Source organism: Gymnoscopelus microlampas (genome assembly GCF_963454915.1).
Source record: "Gymnoscopelus microlampas genome assembly, chromosome: 22".
In the NCBI taxonomy this organism is placed as follows: domain Eukaryota; kingdom Metazoa; phylum Chordata; class Actinopteri; order Myctophiformes; family Myctophidae; genus Gymnoscopelus; species Gymnoscopelus microlampas.
This window is the reverse complement of record NC_139959.1, coordinates 27,101,240-27,117,970: the sequence shown is the minus strand read 5'-3', so window position 1 is coordinate 27,117,970 and position 16,731 is coordinate 27,101,240. Positions and strand designations below refer to the sequence as shown.

Genomic DNA, 16,731 nt, shown 5'->3' with positions numbered 1-16,731 from the left:
TGAAACAGAGATCCAACATGAAGGGGCCTCAATCCTTATATTAGATTTAAGACCCCTGTGTGCACACACAAACACACACTCTCTCTCCCCCCCTCCCTATCCAATACACACACATACGGTTCATCTTGCTCTCTCCAATCAAGCACAGAGAGGAATTCCCTCCTGCCCCCCACCTCTAGTCTATCCAGGGTTTAGCCGGCCAGACACAACAAGGCCATGTGTAACATGCTCTCTCTTTGACTACTGTTTGGCATGCCTTTGATCCTGCCATGAGGTCCAACTGAGACAGCTCTGTGTGTGTGTGTGTGTGTGTGTGTGTGTGTGTGTGTGTGTGTGTGTGTGTGTGTGTGTGTGTGTGTGTGTGTGTGTGTGTGTGTGTGTGTGTGTGTGTGTGTGTGCGTGCGTGCGTGCGTGCGTGCGTGCGTGCGTGCGCGCGTGGGTGTTTGCTGATATGAACTGCATAATCTGAGGCATGTATCTATGACAGCCCAAATGAGCCTCAAATAAGAAAAATCTAAAGTCTCACAAGCTAGGCAGTGTAACGAGAATGTTGCGTGTTCTCAGATAAGAATCTGTGGGCTTCGTACCTCAGCCAGGCAAAGTAAGTTGCACTTGAATTTTGAATAGTAAACAAAAAGAAAGGAAATCAATCTTAGTCTGTCCAGTCTTCTAGGTGCAACGTGAAACACTAAGGTTGCCCAATCTCCCACACTTGCCGGTCGGAACCCTGTGGGAAATTTCATCGAAAACAAGTAACAGTAGAATTACCTTGTCCTCGCCCATTTTTTAGTGCCTTTGGCCAGGACTCGTTGGATCCAGAGTTGCTGTTGTAATGCGTGCCATTTCATACGCAACTTACAGGTGCTGCGACCAAATGGGGGGGGGGGGGTCTAATCTCTCCGAGCTTGCAGTAAGAGTCCTTCATGGGATACGAACACTAGGCCTTTGTTCGGCAGGACTTCATAACTGGTTGTTATGTTTTCACTCTTTTCGCTGGTCTAGCACGTATAGAAGTGCCTGGGGGGGCCGACGAGGAGATTTTTATGAGAGCGAGGTGGTGGAGTGATAGAGGGTTTTCATCAGGGCAAGACAAGAAAGGTTTTATTTTCTGTTTTTTATTATTGGTCCATTCAAAATTCTGCTTACAGACAAATGTGTTTTAAATTACGCGAGAAGAGAAGGGAGGTGTTTTCAAGTTGAAGCGCGCTGGCGATTGCGACGGTTTTACAATCCTCGCGATCGAAAATCTTTAAAACCCTCCGTGGCCAGGATTAACATCGGGTTCTCTCCCCCCGCCACACCTGTCGGGGCCTGACAGAGGGAGGGAGGGAGAGAGAGACAAAAAGAGAGATTTAGAAAAAGAGAGAGGGATAAAGAGGGATAAATCTACCCGATTTAATAAGAGACTCCCCCCAGTCCCCCCCACCCCCCTCCGTATCAATTTACTTGGCTGGATCAGTGTTTCTTAATAGTGAGTAACTACTTTATCTCTATGTTTAATATAATTTATTGGCGCTGTCAACCCCTACTCTTGGATTTCTTGGAGCTCTGGCGTCTGCGGAGGACCTCTCCTGATTCCGATGCGGAAAGTTCTCCGAGGCGTCGACACCGGGGGTGCTTCGTCTGCTCACATGAACACCTGCCAGGACAACCTGCCGATCGCCCCCCCAATCTTGGAGATAAAAGAAAAGCGGAAAATTTACTGTTTTTAATTTCTCATTGAGGTAAAGGATGGAGAGGAAGTCAGAAACGGCAGGATGGAGAAAGAAAGAAAAAAAAACACAAGAGGACATTTTAAGCTCGGGGCTTTGCATCATTTCCTCCTCCGTTCACTCTCCTGTCTGTACATTCCAGATATTTTTGTAGTGAACAAATTCCTCAGCCTCTTTACAATTACAGTGTCTGAAATTTCAGGCCCGAGTTGGACGAGAAAGAGAGCGAGAGACAGAGTCAGACAGACAAAGGGAAAGAGAGCAGGACGGTGAGCAAGCGAGAGAGAGAGAAAGACACAGACAGACAGAGAGACAGACAGACAGACAGTGGGGGATGAGGTGGGGTTGGACATAACAAGAGTGTGAACGGTGTCTCCCAGGTTCTTTTCTTTTTTTTTTGCACATAAAACCTAACTCTGCCTTGCTTGCGATTGGATTGGCCTAAGCAAGAGTGGCGTGCCCGGCGACCGTCAGCCCATTGGCTAAGCGTCCATTAACGGGACAATTGGCGATGGCTGCTCTGGCAGCGGCCCCGAGCCCAGTGTTATCTCTGACTACAGAGGGCAGTCAGACGTGGCAGGAGATGGTGAGTGTAGATTTACCCAGTCCACACAGTGGAAAGTAACACACACACACACACACACACACACGCACACGCACACGCACACGCACACGCACACACACACACACCTCTACTACACATGGTTGGAGTGTAGATACATGCCCTTTCAAAACCACAGACACACTCGCACAGAGTCAAAACCCTGTGGGGAATTTCATTGAAAACAAGGAACAGTAGAATTCCAACGTACATGCCAGGGGTTTCATGCCAAATTACCCTTTAATGGGATATTAAATGGCAGGAATCTGGCTCCAGTGTTTTTCTTCTTGCTCGGTACCAGATTTCACCCCGTCCGATATGATATAGATCATTATACGCCAAATAATTCCAAACGTTTCTTGGGGACGGTAGAGCGAGAGATCTCGTTTAGACGTTTTTTTTACACAGGGCTGACAGTGGCCCCGTTTTCTCAGGTTCCCTCTTTTGACGGAGTCCAGCACTGAGCTGAGTCCAGAGGGTCCTCAGAAAACAAGTAATGGAGAGACTTTCCGAAGACTTATGCATCCACGCGTAAATGGAACTCGGCTTTCACATCAAAACAATTGATGAGTTAAAATACCGTTTGAAAGGCGAGCTGGTGGGTTCCAGCAAGTTTTCCAAAGATTCGATTTTTATGTGGCTTTCTTTTGAAAACGCATCTAGTAAACCAAGATAATGAACAGTTATTTCTCTCTGATGAAAGGGCCCTCGCTTACTGTTTATTCCCCAGTGTTTATTCAATATGTATTACTGCCTCAAATATCTTCCAGCTGTAGCTGAGCTAAAATATAGTTTATGTGTCTGTGATATTGTTCAGCTCCAGAATTGCATAATTATGTTTTTTTTTCTTTGTCTTTGCTTTGCGAACACTGTGTTCCACATCAGTTCCACACCGCATAAGATATACAGCATGGGCCACACAAGGCAGCAGAGCTCACCTCCACTGTGTAGCATTCAACTTGTTAGTGCGGCGGGGGACGTTTAACACGTTGTGTCAGGACGCATGCTAAGTGAAACCAGTGGTGTTTGACGGGGCCGCGGAGGACCGTAAGGGCCTTTTGAATTAGGTCACTGCGAGCGCCAGACAGTTATTGAATCCCGGAGAATTTTCGGGCCCGCTTAAAGAGAGCTCAGGAGTCATCCCCGGTAATTGGAAAGCGGTCTCTTACCAAAAAAAGTAATCTTAGAACGGAAAACTTAAAGTGTTTGTTTTTCTTGTCTTTAGCTAATTTCTCTCCGCGGTTTTCAACCCAAGGCCCCTAGACAGGTGGAGAGAGGGGAGATCTAGATGGTCAGTCGTGACTCAGTGGTTACTATGGGAGCTGTTTCCATATTTTAGGCTAACGTGCTTTACATTGAAAAAGATTTCTTGTACCGTTAATGCCGTCCATTTCCAGAGAGAAAACCACCCCCCGCTGTGCTGATTTATACAGCGGTGCGGCTGTGAGGTTGGAACCCATAGTCTGATTTAAGACGCCCGATGTCACATGCAGACTGGTTGACCGACGAGGGGGACAGGCTGATTTACTGTAGCTCCTGTTAGCTGGTAGGAGGCCACAAGCCCAGTGGGAAGACAATGCTTGACTGGGGCCCGCTCGGTGACAACGAGCCACTCACGGACAGTGATGGATGAGGACTCCTCAATCCTCAATCCTAGGAATCCACAGCTTTTGGACCCGACTGGCCACAGGCCTCTGTTTCCACAGCTTCATAGGAAAGGAGAAGGGGGGGGGGGGGGACACACAGAGAAAGGGAGAGATGTTGTTCCAAGCGAAATGTCCTGGCCAAGACTCACTGGGCCCAGATTGGGCTTTAGGAACCAGTGTGGAAGGGATGAGAGGGAAGGGAGGTAGGGCCCCGATCCCAGATCAAGGGATGTGTTTCGGCAGTGGTGGAGGGGGCCCGCTGGGAGAAAAAACAAAAAAACGATGGCCACAATGAGTAAGAGACAGCATGGCTGGAAGAAATGACTGTTCCTATGTGTGTGTTTACATCAGGTACAGCAGCGTGCACGCGCGCGCGCGCGTGTGTGTGTGTCCTATAGAACAACTATGACTTATATTGTGAAAAAGAAAATTTAGGAGGGAGACCACTGTAATGCAAAAGAATAGTTTTAAAGCCTTCAAACAGCTATTTTTTACAACTTTTGTTTAGGCAAACAAACGCACTTGATGGTAATGTGTTTATTGATTCACACAGCCCCCCTGATTAGTTTTTGGTGTCATTTCAACCTTGATCGATGTACTTATCACAGACCACACCTGCCTGTTTCTATTCAAGTGATTATGATGTGACCCCTTCCCTGTATATTCAACATGATTTCACACGCTTACCATAGCTGCCTGAGGAAGAGTTTTGTTCTCGAAACATGTTGCAGAGTAGTCTGTAAAAGATTTTAAGCCAATCGTGTATTCGTTTGCCTAAACAAAAGTTGTAAAAAATAGCTGTTTGAAGGCATTATATCTATTATTTTGCATTATACAGTGGTCTCCCTCCTCAATTGTTGGTTTTGCATTGGATTTTTGCCTCCTTGGGAACTCTCTCTCTTTGTGTGTGGCACCTTATATAGTGATACGTATTCCATTCTATTCTTTGTTGCACTCTGTCTCAGTGAAGCAGAGTTTGCAGTGATGATAATTCAGGACGCTGCATGTGTCTCTTTGGGTGCGGCTGGTACCATGGTGGGAACGGCTGGGAAGTTGGCAGAAGTGAAGTATAATCCTGGCAATCACACTGTGGTGATGCTTCATGCGAATGGAAAAGGTGGGATATGAAAAGACGCACGAGAGGCACAGACAAAACCCGATGGCCAGGGTTTCCCATTCAAAGATAGGATAGGTCAGTGGCCTGCGAGTGTGACCACTAAAAACAGAGGCTGGCTGTGAGGTCAAATGGAGAAGCAGAGGGTGTTCATTCAAACCGTTACTCTGTGGAGTGTTAACATCAGCTCAGACGCTGTTTACAAAACAGCTGCCTAACATAGAATGGGGAAAGTGCAGAATAATGAGCGAGGCTCGTTCTCAACCTGATCGTTTTAAAATCATCGGCAGGCTGGGGTTTTTTGGACACACGAACACAGGCGTGCGTGCGTGCGTGCGTGCGTGCGTGCACGCACGCACGCACACACACACACACACACACACACACACACACACACACACACACACACACACACACACACACACACACACACACACACACACACACACACACACACACACACACACACACACACACACACACACACACACAACAATCAGCTCATCAGATTCAGAAAACACAGCTGTCCTGCCTAGTAAGGGAAACCGAGGCGCTCGGGCACGCACTGCATAAAACACAAATGGTTTCCATTTTAAAAAGTCAAGCCGCGTCTAGAACAATGGGCTGCCATTGTGTTCCCACGGGATAAAGGAGGGCGGGTGTACGCAGTGAGAGAGGTTTAATGAGAGACCAGAGGTGTGACCTAGCAAAGGCGGTCAAGTGCCTCGCTCACGCTCACGCGCGCGTGCGCACAGACACACACACACACACACACACACACACACACACACACACACACACACACACACACACACACACGTATATATACACATATACAGCACACACAGAACCCCCACCACCACCACCATGTGTGGGAGAGGGTGATTCAACCTACCAACATAATGATGCAGTGCAGCACAAACATGTTATTTGGCCTCTGAAGCCAGAAAAGGGATATTTTTGGGGAACTGGAAAACACTTAAAAAAAAAGAAGTCCAAATGATGTTTACCCAAGGTTTGCACTTTCATGCTAATGCGTGTTTTTGCATAAGACTAACACGAAACGATGGTCATCATCGGTCTTCTGGGAAACCATGGAGGAAATGGCAATGGAATGTTTTTCTTTTTTCTCGTTCTTGTCTTGTACCTGTGTCAAAGCAGGGACAACAGGGAGACAAGCCGGCATGTGATGGAATAGGTTAGCCCTGGGTCACTGTGAAGTCCACCTCGCCAGACGTCAGAGTATAATGTGACACACAGCCATGAGATTGCGCTTGAAATACGTTCACTGATCTCAGATACTCAGACGCAAATTACTATAGGTCAGAATCTCACTCATGAGACTGAGATAAAAAAATTCTCTTGTTTGTTTGTCTCTCTCTCCCTCTCTTTGTATCTGTCTCTCTTGTTCGTTCTTTCCATCCATCTCTTTCTCTGTCTGCTCTTTTCGCGTTCCTCTCTTTCAGTCGCTCTTCTTTATGTTTCCGTGCCAACCATCTGTGGAGGACGTGTTTAAATCTTTGTCACGCCAAACTCAAACCATGGCCCCCGATCCGTCATCATCCGCAATGACTTGACGAAGAGATTACTTTTTTTTTCTCTCTCTCTCTCTCTCTTTTGTCCCGTGATGCACACAGACGCACGCTTAGAAAAGGCAGATGAGCCTCAGCCCCTTAACAGCATTATTTATGCTTTCTACACGAGAAGCTCCTCTCATTTCGGGGTGATTTACGGGGTCCCTGATTAGCGCGTGTTTACAGCCACTCGTAAACACCGCGGCCCGGCCATGTTTAAACGGTCTGAAACGCTGTTATTATTTCTTCATCTCGAGGGATGCCGAACGTGATCCTCGTTTCTGGATCCTTATTATCTTTCCTCACCCAGCGGCTGTGGTGCAGACACGCCACCGCGTCATCTGCCCAGCAGACGGCCCGGAAAGAAGAAATGGTGTGAATTGGGAGGAGGGGAAGCAATGGTACAATGCTTCTGTGTGTGCGTGTGTGCGTGTGTGCGAACTGGGAGGAGAAGAAGCAATGGTACAATGCTTCTGTGTGTGCGTGTGTGCGAATTGGGAAGAGGAGAAGCAATGCTTCTGTGCGTGTGCGCGCGCGCGCGCGTGTGTGTGTGTGTGTGTGTGTGTGTGCGCGCGCATGCATAAGTGTGTACTATTCCACACAGCGTTGCAGTTCATTGTCCTTGCCTTTATTTTCCGATCGGAAACCGATGAAAGATACTTGTCACTGTGAACAGATAGGTCTGTGACGTCTTTGACAGTGTTGACGTAGAAATGTCAGTTTGGGTCTTTTAAGGCCTCCCGACCCCGTACTTTCTCTCTCACCACCCATAGAGTGGAAGAAAGAGAGTGTGTCAGAGAAAGTCAAGAGAGAGAAAGAAAGTAGACTTGAAACGGCTGGGAGGGGCAGTCTAAAGCTGGGGTTGGCAGAGTGGGAGTTCGGAGCGTGCCAAGGCATCTCTTAACTTCATTCACAGACTCTCCTTGCCATTATAAAAAGCACAGGTCGTTAAATTAAAAAATATATATATGAAAAATAGGAGTTGGAGGCAAAGCCAAGACCAAGAGTGCAAGTGATAGTTCTGTGTCAGGCCTGGTTTCAAATGAAAGATAGCATTAGTAGACATCGTAATATATGGTGGTTGGAGGAATTAGTCATTTCCTGATCGTTGAAACCAAAGACGGTTTGGCGGAAAGTAACCTGTAACCTGTCCAACTTTATATTTGCCCATTGAGCTATTTTGTCATGAGTGTATATCCGGTAAGCTATGTGTCATAATATATGTTTTGCTGGATCTTTGCATTTTCCCGCGTGGAATTGGTTTTATGGTCTGACACAGCGTTTTGACTCATCTGAGGCTGACTGTAAAACCCTCGAGTCATCAGCCCCGAATTGGCCTGCAACGGACGGTGAGGGTCACGTGTCGGTATGGTGACGCCGCCGTATCCTCATCCCGATTGGCCGGTGTACCCGCCTGGTGTTGTCATCGCTGTAGGATTCACTGATGAGCGACTTGTCACATCTGCCATGTTGAATTCTCTTTGGCTTCAGGAGTTAAGTGAGGAAATAGGCTTAGCTCATTCCCTTTACTCCTTTGGTACGTGTGTAGTGTGTTTGTCTGCCCCTGTGTGTGTGTGTGTGTGTGTGTGTGTGTGTGTGTGTGTGTGTGTGTGTGTGTGTGTGTGTGTGTGTGTGTGTGTGTGTGTGTGTGTGTGTGTGTGTGTGTGTGTGTGTGTGTGTGTGTGTGGTGTGTGTGTGTGTGTGTGTTTATTTGCCTCTTAATTCGGCCCAGCCTTTGGTTTGTGCAACAGGGCCTGCCGTGTTTATTGTTGTGTGTTGCTAGCAACAGCTCCAGATGGTAATAATGATAGTCAGTCACTCATCTCCTCTCCCTCCACGTCCCACTCTGAGCAGGTGTACCCAATTCCCCCATCTCATTTGTCAGCTCCCGCTTGTTTTGCCTTGTTTTTCCCCATGTGTTGTTTTTGCCAGTGTTTTTTTTCTCTCTCTCTCTCTCTCTCTCTCTCTCATCTTTCTGTGTTCACTTGTTCACTTGCTCCCTCCATCACCCCGCGGTGATGTTAAGTGAGCTAGTATTTTCGGCCTTTCAACGCGACGCCAGAAACCATCAGACTTCTTAGCTTTCCCCTTTGGCGGTCCATGAAAACCACTGTTAGCGGAGCCCTAAGGCAAACAGCGAAATAGACTGACTTTCAGTAGCAAAAAGTAGTAAAGACAAAAAAATTAAAAAGCAAAGGGGGGAAAAAAAGAATGAGAAAATAATAAAAGGCCCCGCTATGATTTATTGATGATTTATAGTTTCTTTGGCACAGGCCTTGTTTTAAAAAATCTGAGTTTTAGATGTTTTAGGCACAGGGCTTTGGAAATAGGGTTTTTCTTGCGTGCAGTGGTCCGATTCCAGATCCTGGGGTCCATAGTTCCCTAGAGCGGGGTAGGGGGGGGGGGGGGGGGCATTTCTGGCCATGGCAAGACTGTGTGTGTGTGTGTGGGGGGGGGGGGGCATGCCACGCCACGCCACGCCTCCAGCCATGCCTCCAGCCACGCCTCCCACCACCTGCAGGAGCCCTCACACAAACTCAGTTTTTACAGGCCTGAAAGGAAGCATGGACAGTGGCTGCAGCAAAACGCTGGCAACACCAGAGCTGTGGGTGGAAACAGTATCAGAAGCCTACTGATGCTGCGCTCTCTCTAGCCATACCTCACAAGACTACAACAAAAAGCAATGTCTGTAGGTCACAGTATTATCATCCTCTGTTTCCCAAACAGTGGGTCAGGAGTAAATATCCCCCTTTTTTTTACTCCTACATAAAATATATAAATATATACATAATAATACGTATTTCATAAATAATAATAAATAATAATTTCCATAAATAAATAAAAAATATGTTTAAGAAGCAGTGAAAATACAGATCTACAAGCTCGTAGATCTGTAGATATTTTCACTAGTTTGGGTCCCGGGCAAACGTCTAATTTTTCTTTTGGGTCTTGGAACCACTGTTGTGTTGTCCTTGCACTGCTGGTCATAACCAGACAAATAATACAAATAATATATTATAGTTACAACAACACGACACATGAAAGCACTGTAATTAGCCTGTAATTGCACTGTGATTATGCAGAATGGAGCACATTTTAGTTAGGCCCAAACTTGTTCCCCAGCGCAGATATTAATCACGGGACTAAAGGAGTATCGCCATACAGCCTGGGCCATTGTAAGAATAATTCAAGGATTATCACTTTTCTCAAATAGATACCCTCGTTTCAGCTGATATTCAAAGTCGCTTACGCAAATGACCTTCTTTGAAGGTATGGAGGTATAAGGTGTAGAAGAATATAAAGTAAAAAGAATTGCGATAATGTTGTTTTTCTTTTTTTTCTTTTTACCATGAATTTCAAAGTCGTGGAACAAACGATTACTCCTAACATTTAGCAGACGTGGTTTTCGTCCTCGCAGAAAGGGGAAAGAGTGAAAACAGTGCATTTGTTTTGGCCGCACCGCATGAGAGCGGTCAGTCTTGCGTACCTGAATCGCAGGGTATTAACGGCAAATCACTCAATGAGAGAGGTGAACGGGAGGAGGGGAGAAGGGATGACAGTGCTGATAAGGAAGAGAGGGAGGGGAAATAAAAAAAAAAGGAAAGGGCTCCTAGATAAGAACCTCGATAATGGCTGACAGAACGATAAGGGAGAGGAGGCAGATAGACTGTGGCCAGACAGGAGAATGTGATGAGTTAGCTGGAATGCTTTAGTGGAACGGAACCTTGAAATCTCAACACGGCAGTTTGTTCTACACGGTTATCACATCCCCATCGCTCACTTTTCTATCACACACACACACACACACACACACACACACACACACACACACACACACACACACACACACACACACACACACACACACACACACACACACACACACACACACAACCTTGAGAGAAGGCTCATAGTACGCACAAACTTTCTTAACTTTTGCTTCCTTCTGCAAACGATGAGCAGAAGTTAATTGGAGAGAGCGAGGTCCACCTCCCTCTGCGGAGTACAGCGATTAGAGAGCGAATGGGAAACAGCAGGAAGCATCATAATCAGGCTCTGCGTTCGCCCCAGGGCCATGAATGTAGCCCAGGTACTGTCAGCAGAGGTCACACAGCGCAGTATGCAAACGTTTTTGGAAAACAGGGAGGCGTTGGGAATTAATTAACCCTGCATGTTGCGCCTTGCACAACGTCTGGACGTGCCGGATCGCGTTTTTTCCGGAAGGACGAGGGTGAGAGGCGACGACGCGTGACGCCAAAATCCGTCAGGGTTGTCTACGGGGAGAGGGGCCAGGGGCGGGGGGGGGGGGGCTTTTGGGAGCCCATAGGGGAGCAGATCCGTGACCGGGGTTTTTCCGCAGCTGCGCTTTACCTCACGTGCACCGTGTCCCTGTCCAACCCCACCCATCACTTCTAACAAGTGTGGGAATTAAATTCCAGTGGAAATAAAAGACAAACATGGCAAGTTCATTTTCATTAGTGGGAAGGAGTAGGGGGAAAAAAAGGTCCATCAGTGGCCGTGTTGCGGCGGTGGCGAGCGGCAGCTCATTAAAAGAGCCAACCGTTAAACATTCAGACGTGTGCTTTTATTGGATGTCTGTGGTGTGGTGTGGGCCGGGCCGAGCAGGAGAACCGAGAGATGTGCAATGGGCAATGCTTCTGTGGCGGGGCGTCTGGGAGGGCGGTCGGCCTAATATGAAAGCATCAGGCCTGGCTTCAATCAGGGCACCGGAGGTCCAGTGTTTCTGACCGATCCGATCGCAAAACAGATCCGGCTTCAAGGGCAAAAGTGGCAGGTTGCATTATTGCCTGAACAAACCAGTAAACACAGAGGTAAATTATTCCCGGTGTACTCGTGGCTTTTTTGGAAACAGGAATTTCAATAGCGCAGGTCCTCTACCTGCTTTAAGGCATGCCTTCTTATAAGCTTATATGGGGCCTTAACTGTGTGTTTAGCTAACTTAAAGGGTGTGCCTGGAGACTTTATGGCCTAATCCAGATGCTCTGGTCTCTTTTAATGCCTCACGGGCTGCCAAGCTTGTGTCATCATCTTTACTGTGGAGTAAAACTCACCTAGAGTTGGAGCCGAGACGCAAGACAGGTCCTAAACAATGCTTTGCAACACGCCCACACACATACTGTTGTTACTGTCTGCCCGTGAGCTCAGTCCACAGTATGGAGTAAACAGTGTGGATAAACACGGCGGTTGGCCCGAAGAGAAGTCGGTTTCATCGTTTAATGACTCTGCTATTCTTCTCTAATGTTTTACATATGAGCAGCATAGAGGTTGCTCCCATTCGAACAGAAAGAGAGCAGACATCACTCTTTTTGTGGCCTGACTCAGTCCGTGCATTTCTTTCTCCCTTCAAATTTTCTATGCTCGCTCGCTGTTTTTTTTATGGACAACTCACTTTTGTTCTCGGGACAACTCAATTACTGTCCGTTGGCGGGGCCCCATTTGTTTTTGAACAAAATATTGGAGAATGGAGCTTATGAGTCATATGAAACATCTTTCAGTTCGATCCTATTAGTCACCTTGTTTCTTGATGACCTCTCGCAGTGTGTCCATTTATCTAGCATCTGAATCAAGAGGGAAAGCAGAGCAGCACATGTTTGCTATGGAGTGGGTGTTCAGACCTCACACAAGTATTTATCCATATGTGGAATATGTGCGCACGCACGCACGCACGCACGCACGCACGCACGCACACACACACACACACACACACACACACACACACACACACACACACACACACACACACACACACACACACACAGGAACACACATGAACACACATGAACACACACAAATACTTAATTTCTCATGCAGACATGAGCAAACACTCACTCGCACATGCACACACGCACGCACGCACACACACACACACACACACACACACACACACACACACACACACACACACACACACACACACACACACACACACACACACACACACACACACACACACACACACACACACACACACACACACACACACACACACACACACACACACACCATCCGGAGCTTGAAAGTGTGACAGGTCTTAATTAATCTTCATTGACCCCATAGAGCATTGGAAAATTAACCTCTCTCTCTGTCTTTTCGATGAATTGAGTACAAAGGACTCCAATGGAAACAAGCCATGGTGCTTTCTTGGGTTTAAAATCCTCTTAACAGACCTTGTATTGGACTGTACTTCCCTGTGCTTGTATTTGCAAACTGTTAATAAAGTATTCAATCAATCAATTAAAGTCTCTCTCTCTCTCTCTCTCTCTCTCTCTCTCCTTCAGAGACCGGGGACCATGGATCAAGTAAATGTGACAAGTGAGTATTCCATGATTTTTACATCATGCCACCGTTTAACTTGCAATGTAGTTAAAGTCCACTGCACTCATTAACTACATACACATTAAGTGTGATCTACAAGCTCATAATGTGTCACGTTAGACACATTTCTTCACTATTCGTTTTATAGAGTGCTCATGTTTAATTACAAACCAAAATCCCACATACTCAATTAACTCAATGTTCCCGCTGTGTGTGTGTGTGTGTGTGTGTGTGTGTGTGTGTGTGTGTGTGTGTGTGTGTGTGTGTGTGTGTGTGTGTGTGTGTGTGTGTGTGTGTGTGTGTGTGTGTGTGTGTGTGTGTGTGTGTGTGTGTGTGTGTGTTGTGTGATCATCAGCGTGAGCGTCGGCGGCATGCAGAAGGTGAAGGGCAAGGACGAGACGTACTGGAGGGAGATCAACGCTGCCATGGCCCTGACCAACTTGGCGCAGGGAAAGGACAGCCCCTCCGGGACCACCAGCTGCATCATACAGAAGTCCTCCCATATAGCAGAGATTAAGACTGTCAAAGTGCCGCTGGTGCAGAAGTATTAGTCCCCCTCGCCACCACGATGCCATCCTCCCCCCACTCTATGCAAAAACAAACAAACAAAAAAGAACTAAACAAGACACAAACGGTCGTGTTTGAGTCCGAGAAACTCCCTGAGAGATAGACATTTTTTTTTGGGGGGGGGGGGAGGCGGTGAGAGGAAAAGTGTGACAGAAAGTGAACTTTTTATTTTGATTTATTTTGTTATCTGTGTCTGTAAAAGTGCAAAAGAGTACTTGAGCATCCTATATATGAATATGTTTTTTTTTCTCCTTAAATGGGTTGACTTGTTGGCCTGCACACATAGCAGTCAGACGTTGATGACCGCTTCGCTGCAGTATTGCCTGAACGAGACACTTTTGTAATGTTAAATTATTTTGATGACTGATTTGTTTCTTATTGACTCTTTTTTTAATTATATACACCATATATATGTTATATTTATATATATCGTCTCTGTCGGGTGGAAACCTCTTATGTCCAAAACAGTTCAAGATTTTTTCAGATTCAAATTCAAAAACAGCAAAAGCAGCAGATCTACAAACGTTTCGAGCTTGCAGATCTGCTACGTTTGATGCTTTTGGTTGAAGCTGTAGTATGTATCAAGTAGGGCGATCATTTACGAGAAAAAAAACCCAAAAGTTAGAATATGGAGATAAGAGGTTTCTGCCCGACAGCGACGATATAACATATATATACATGTACGTATATATTCAACAAAATTCTTATTTTTGCCAAAGTGCCTTGCTTTTTTCAAACGAACCACACACACGTACTGAGGTTAATGCAAAGTACAGATACTACCGTGCCTCTTTGGAATTTGTGAAGGATTGTTTAACTAAAGGCTACAAACAGAGAGTCCTGGGCGTTATTCAGGAAAACTAAGTGAGAACTCCCCCTTGCATCGTGTGCCTTACCAAGAGAAAGAGCTCACCGTCTGAGGCACGAATGAACTCTAATAACTTACACACGCGCACTCGCACTCGCACACACACACACACACACACACACACATGCCCAGCAATATTTTCCCTGATGGCATTGCGCTGTGTTTTGTCTGACGTCTTCATTTTGACTGTAAATTGAACACTGTTATGTCTCAGTCGGACGCACGCTGCTGTCTAGCCAACAATAACGTCGAACACGTGATGAGTTCACTCCGGACCAGCGTTGGCGTTGATGTGAGCAGTGGATCGATAAGCAGCCAGCGCTTCTCAGCCTCCAACAGACTTTTCCTCACCGCGGCCTAAAGATTCCGATCTTTTCCAGGAAAGGATTCCTTCCTTATCGGTGCATTTAGGCCGTGAACTTGACCCGAGTGCTCAGCTGGGACCCCAGTGAAGTCACGCTCACACACGCACACAGGCACACATGTACGCACGCGCACGCACGTGCACACACACACACACACACACACACACACACACACACACACACACACACACACACACACACACACACACACTTTAAAGTTGTGTAAGGTATTTTGTGTAACCACTTCAGCCCTATGCCTTCGTTGTACGGCAAATAGCTAAAGTAGTCAATCTGCAAGCTCACAATGTGTTGCATCACGACGCGTTTTGAGCTTGTAGATGTGTAAGGTTCTTGAAAATGTTTGACATTTTTCGCCTACACTGACATGCCCAAAATAAGAGGGTCACCAGGGTTAAAGTGGTTAAACACAAGGTCGTGACTTACAGTAAAAGGGATGTTGTTCTGTTTGCCTTATCAGTGTTATGTTATGTGGACAGTGTGTTTCCACTCAGAACAAGGTGGTGCATTGAAGACACCCACGCCACTACCAGCTCACCAACCCGCTCGTTTGATCCTCTCGCTTCTCAGCTGTTTAGAATTACATTCAAATTGTTGTTTACAAGAAGCCAGAGGACAGACGTAAAAGTTTGACTTTCTCTCCTAACTTTATTTTCCTTTTCTTTTTTTTTGTTCCGAAATTGCCTTTCAGTATTATCTCTCTGTCGGCCAGCAAGTGTTTCAAAGTGTTTGTTATTGTCAGTTTGTATATGTGCGGTCATTCCGTTTTTTAATCAGAGTTTTTACTTGGTTTTACTTAACTGCACCGCATTAAGATCTCTTGGTGATCCAATGGAAAGAAGTCTCCCTTTGAACGCCTATAAAGTATGTACAGCGCATATGTTATTTACATTGTAGCGTCCTATGCCAAGTACACAACTGAGAGAAATCAAGTTGGACTTTTGGGAATAACCGAAGTTGGCTGTCTCTGTATGAATATCTTCAAGGTACTGTTTGTGCGTGTCAAAATGTACGCTCTTTTATTCAACGAGCAGTTTTGCCTGTATGTTTGACAACCCAGAATGATTGCTTGTGGTCAAGGACTTATGGAGGCAAGCTGCACAGTGACTTTTCGATCTGTGTTGGGTTAATTTCTTTTTGTGTGTCCTGAATTTGCAAACTGTAAGAAAAAACAAAACAACAAAAAAAAGCTGCACTTACACACAGCCTCTATTGAAAATGTGTAGGACATAAGAGGGGGGGCTTTAAAACACAATTTGTTGATTTTACATAAAGGTGAACCTAAAAGGAAAAAGAAAAACTGAAGGAAACCCCTATATTATTCCTGTTAGCGTGCCTATGGAAGCATAATAAAAGGAATCGCACTAGCCAATCCCCAGGCGCTATTTGCTTATGTGGGGGTAGGTATGAGGGGGTGGGCAGTGGGCGGTGGGCTCCACATGTGTTTTTTATACACATTATCCAGACTGGCTAGCTGCAGGGTAGGCTAAAACGCGCTCCTTGTGTTTCTAATAGCCGTCTGAACCCCTGGACCACTCTGAGCCCTCACACCTCACACGGAACCCGGTTTGCCGAGAGGAGAAAAAGAGAACGAGAGAGGGGAACATGGTGAAGAAAGCTTCAAAAGCACAGAGCTACCATTGTTGTTCCTACCTGCAGCGTTTGTTCCAGAGCCAGTCCATGGACAACAGCTACACCACACTGATAGAAGAATTGGGTTTCTGCTGCCAACATGTTGGTACTGTACATTTGTCAGCACAAACCCTGCTTTCACACGGAAAGCAAATTACTTTTTTTTGACACATATGAAATTATAAATTATTGTGGAGTGTAAAAAACAAAGAAAGTGGTGACTATTTTTTTTTTATTATTGTTTATTAAGTTATATGAATTGAGACCTTTTTTTTGATAGAGACTGGATTTTTATCCA

General features: G+C 46.0%; 1 protein-coding gene across 1 annotated transcript in view; it reads left to right on the top strand.

The window, feature by feature from the left end:
- Window positions 1–13,534, top strand: part of odad2 (outer dynein arm docking complex subunit 2) — a gene marked incomplete at both ends in the record, with an annotated part of 82,654 nt that extends 69,120 nt beyond the window's left edge. Inside the window, 2 exons of the mRNA XM_084048145.1 lie at window positions 12,947–12,980; window positions 13,339–13,534. Coding sequence (XP_083904271.1) covers window positions 12,947–12,980; window positions 13,339–13,534 — 230 coding nt within the window. The remainder of the gene's footprint in view (window positions 1–12,946; window positions 12,981–13,338) is intronic.
- Between the last annotated feature and the right edge of the window lie 3,197 nt (window positions 13,535–16,731).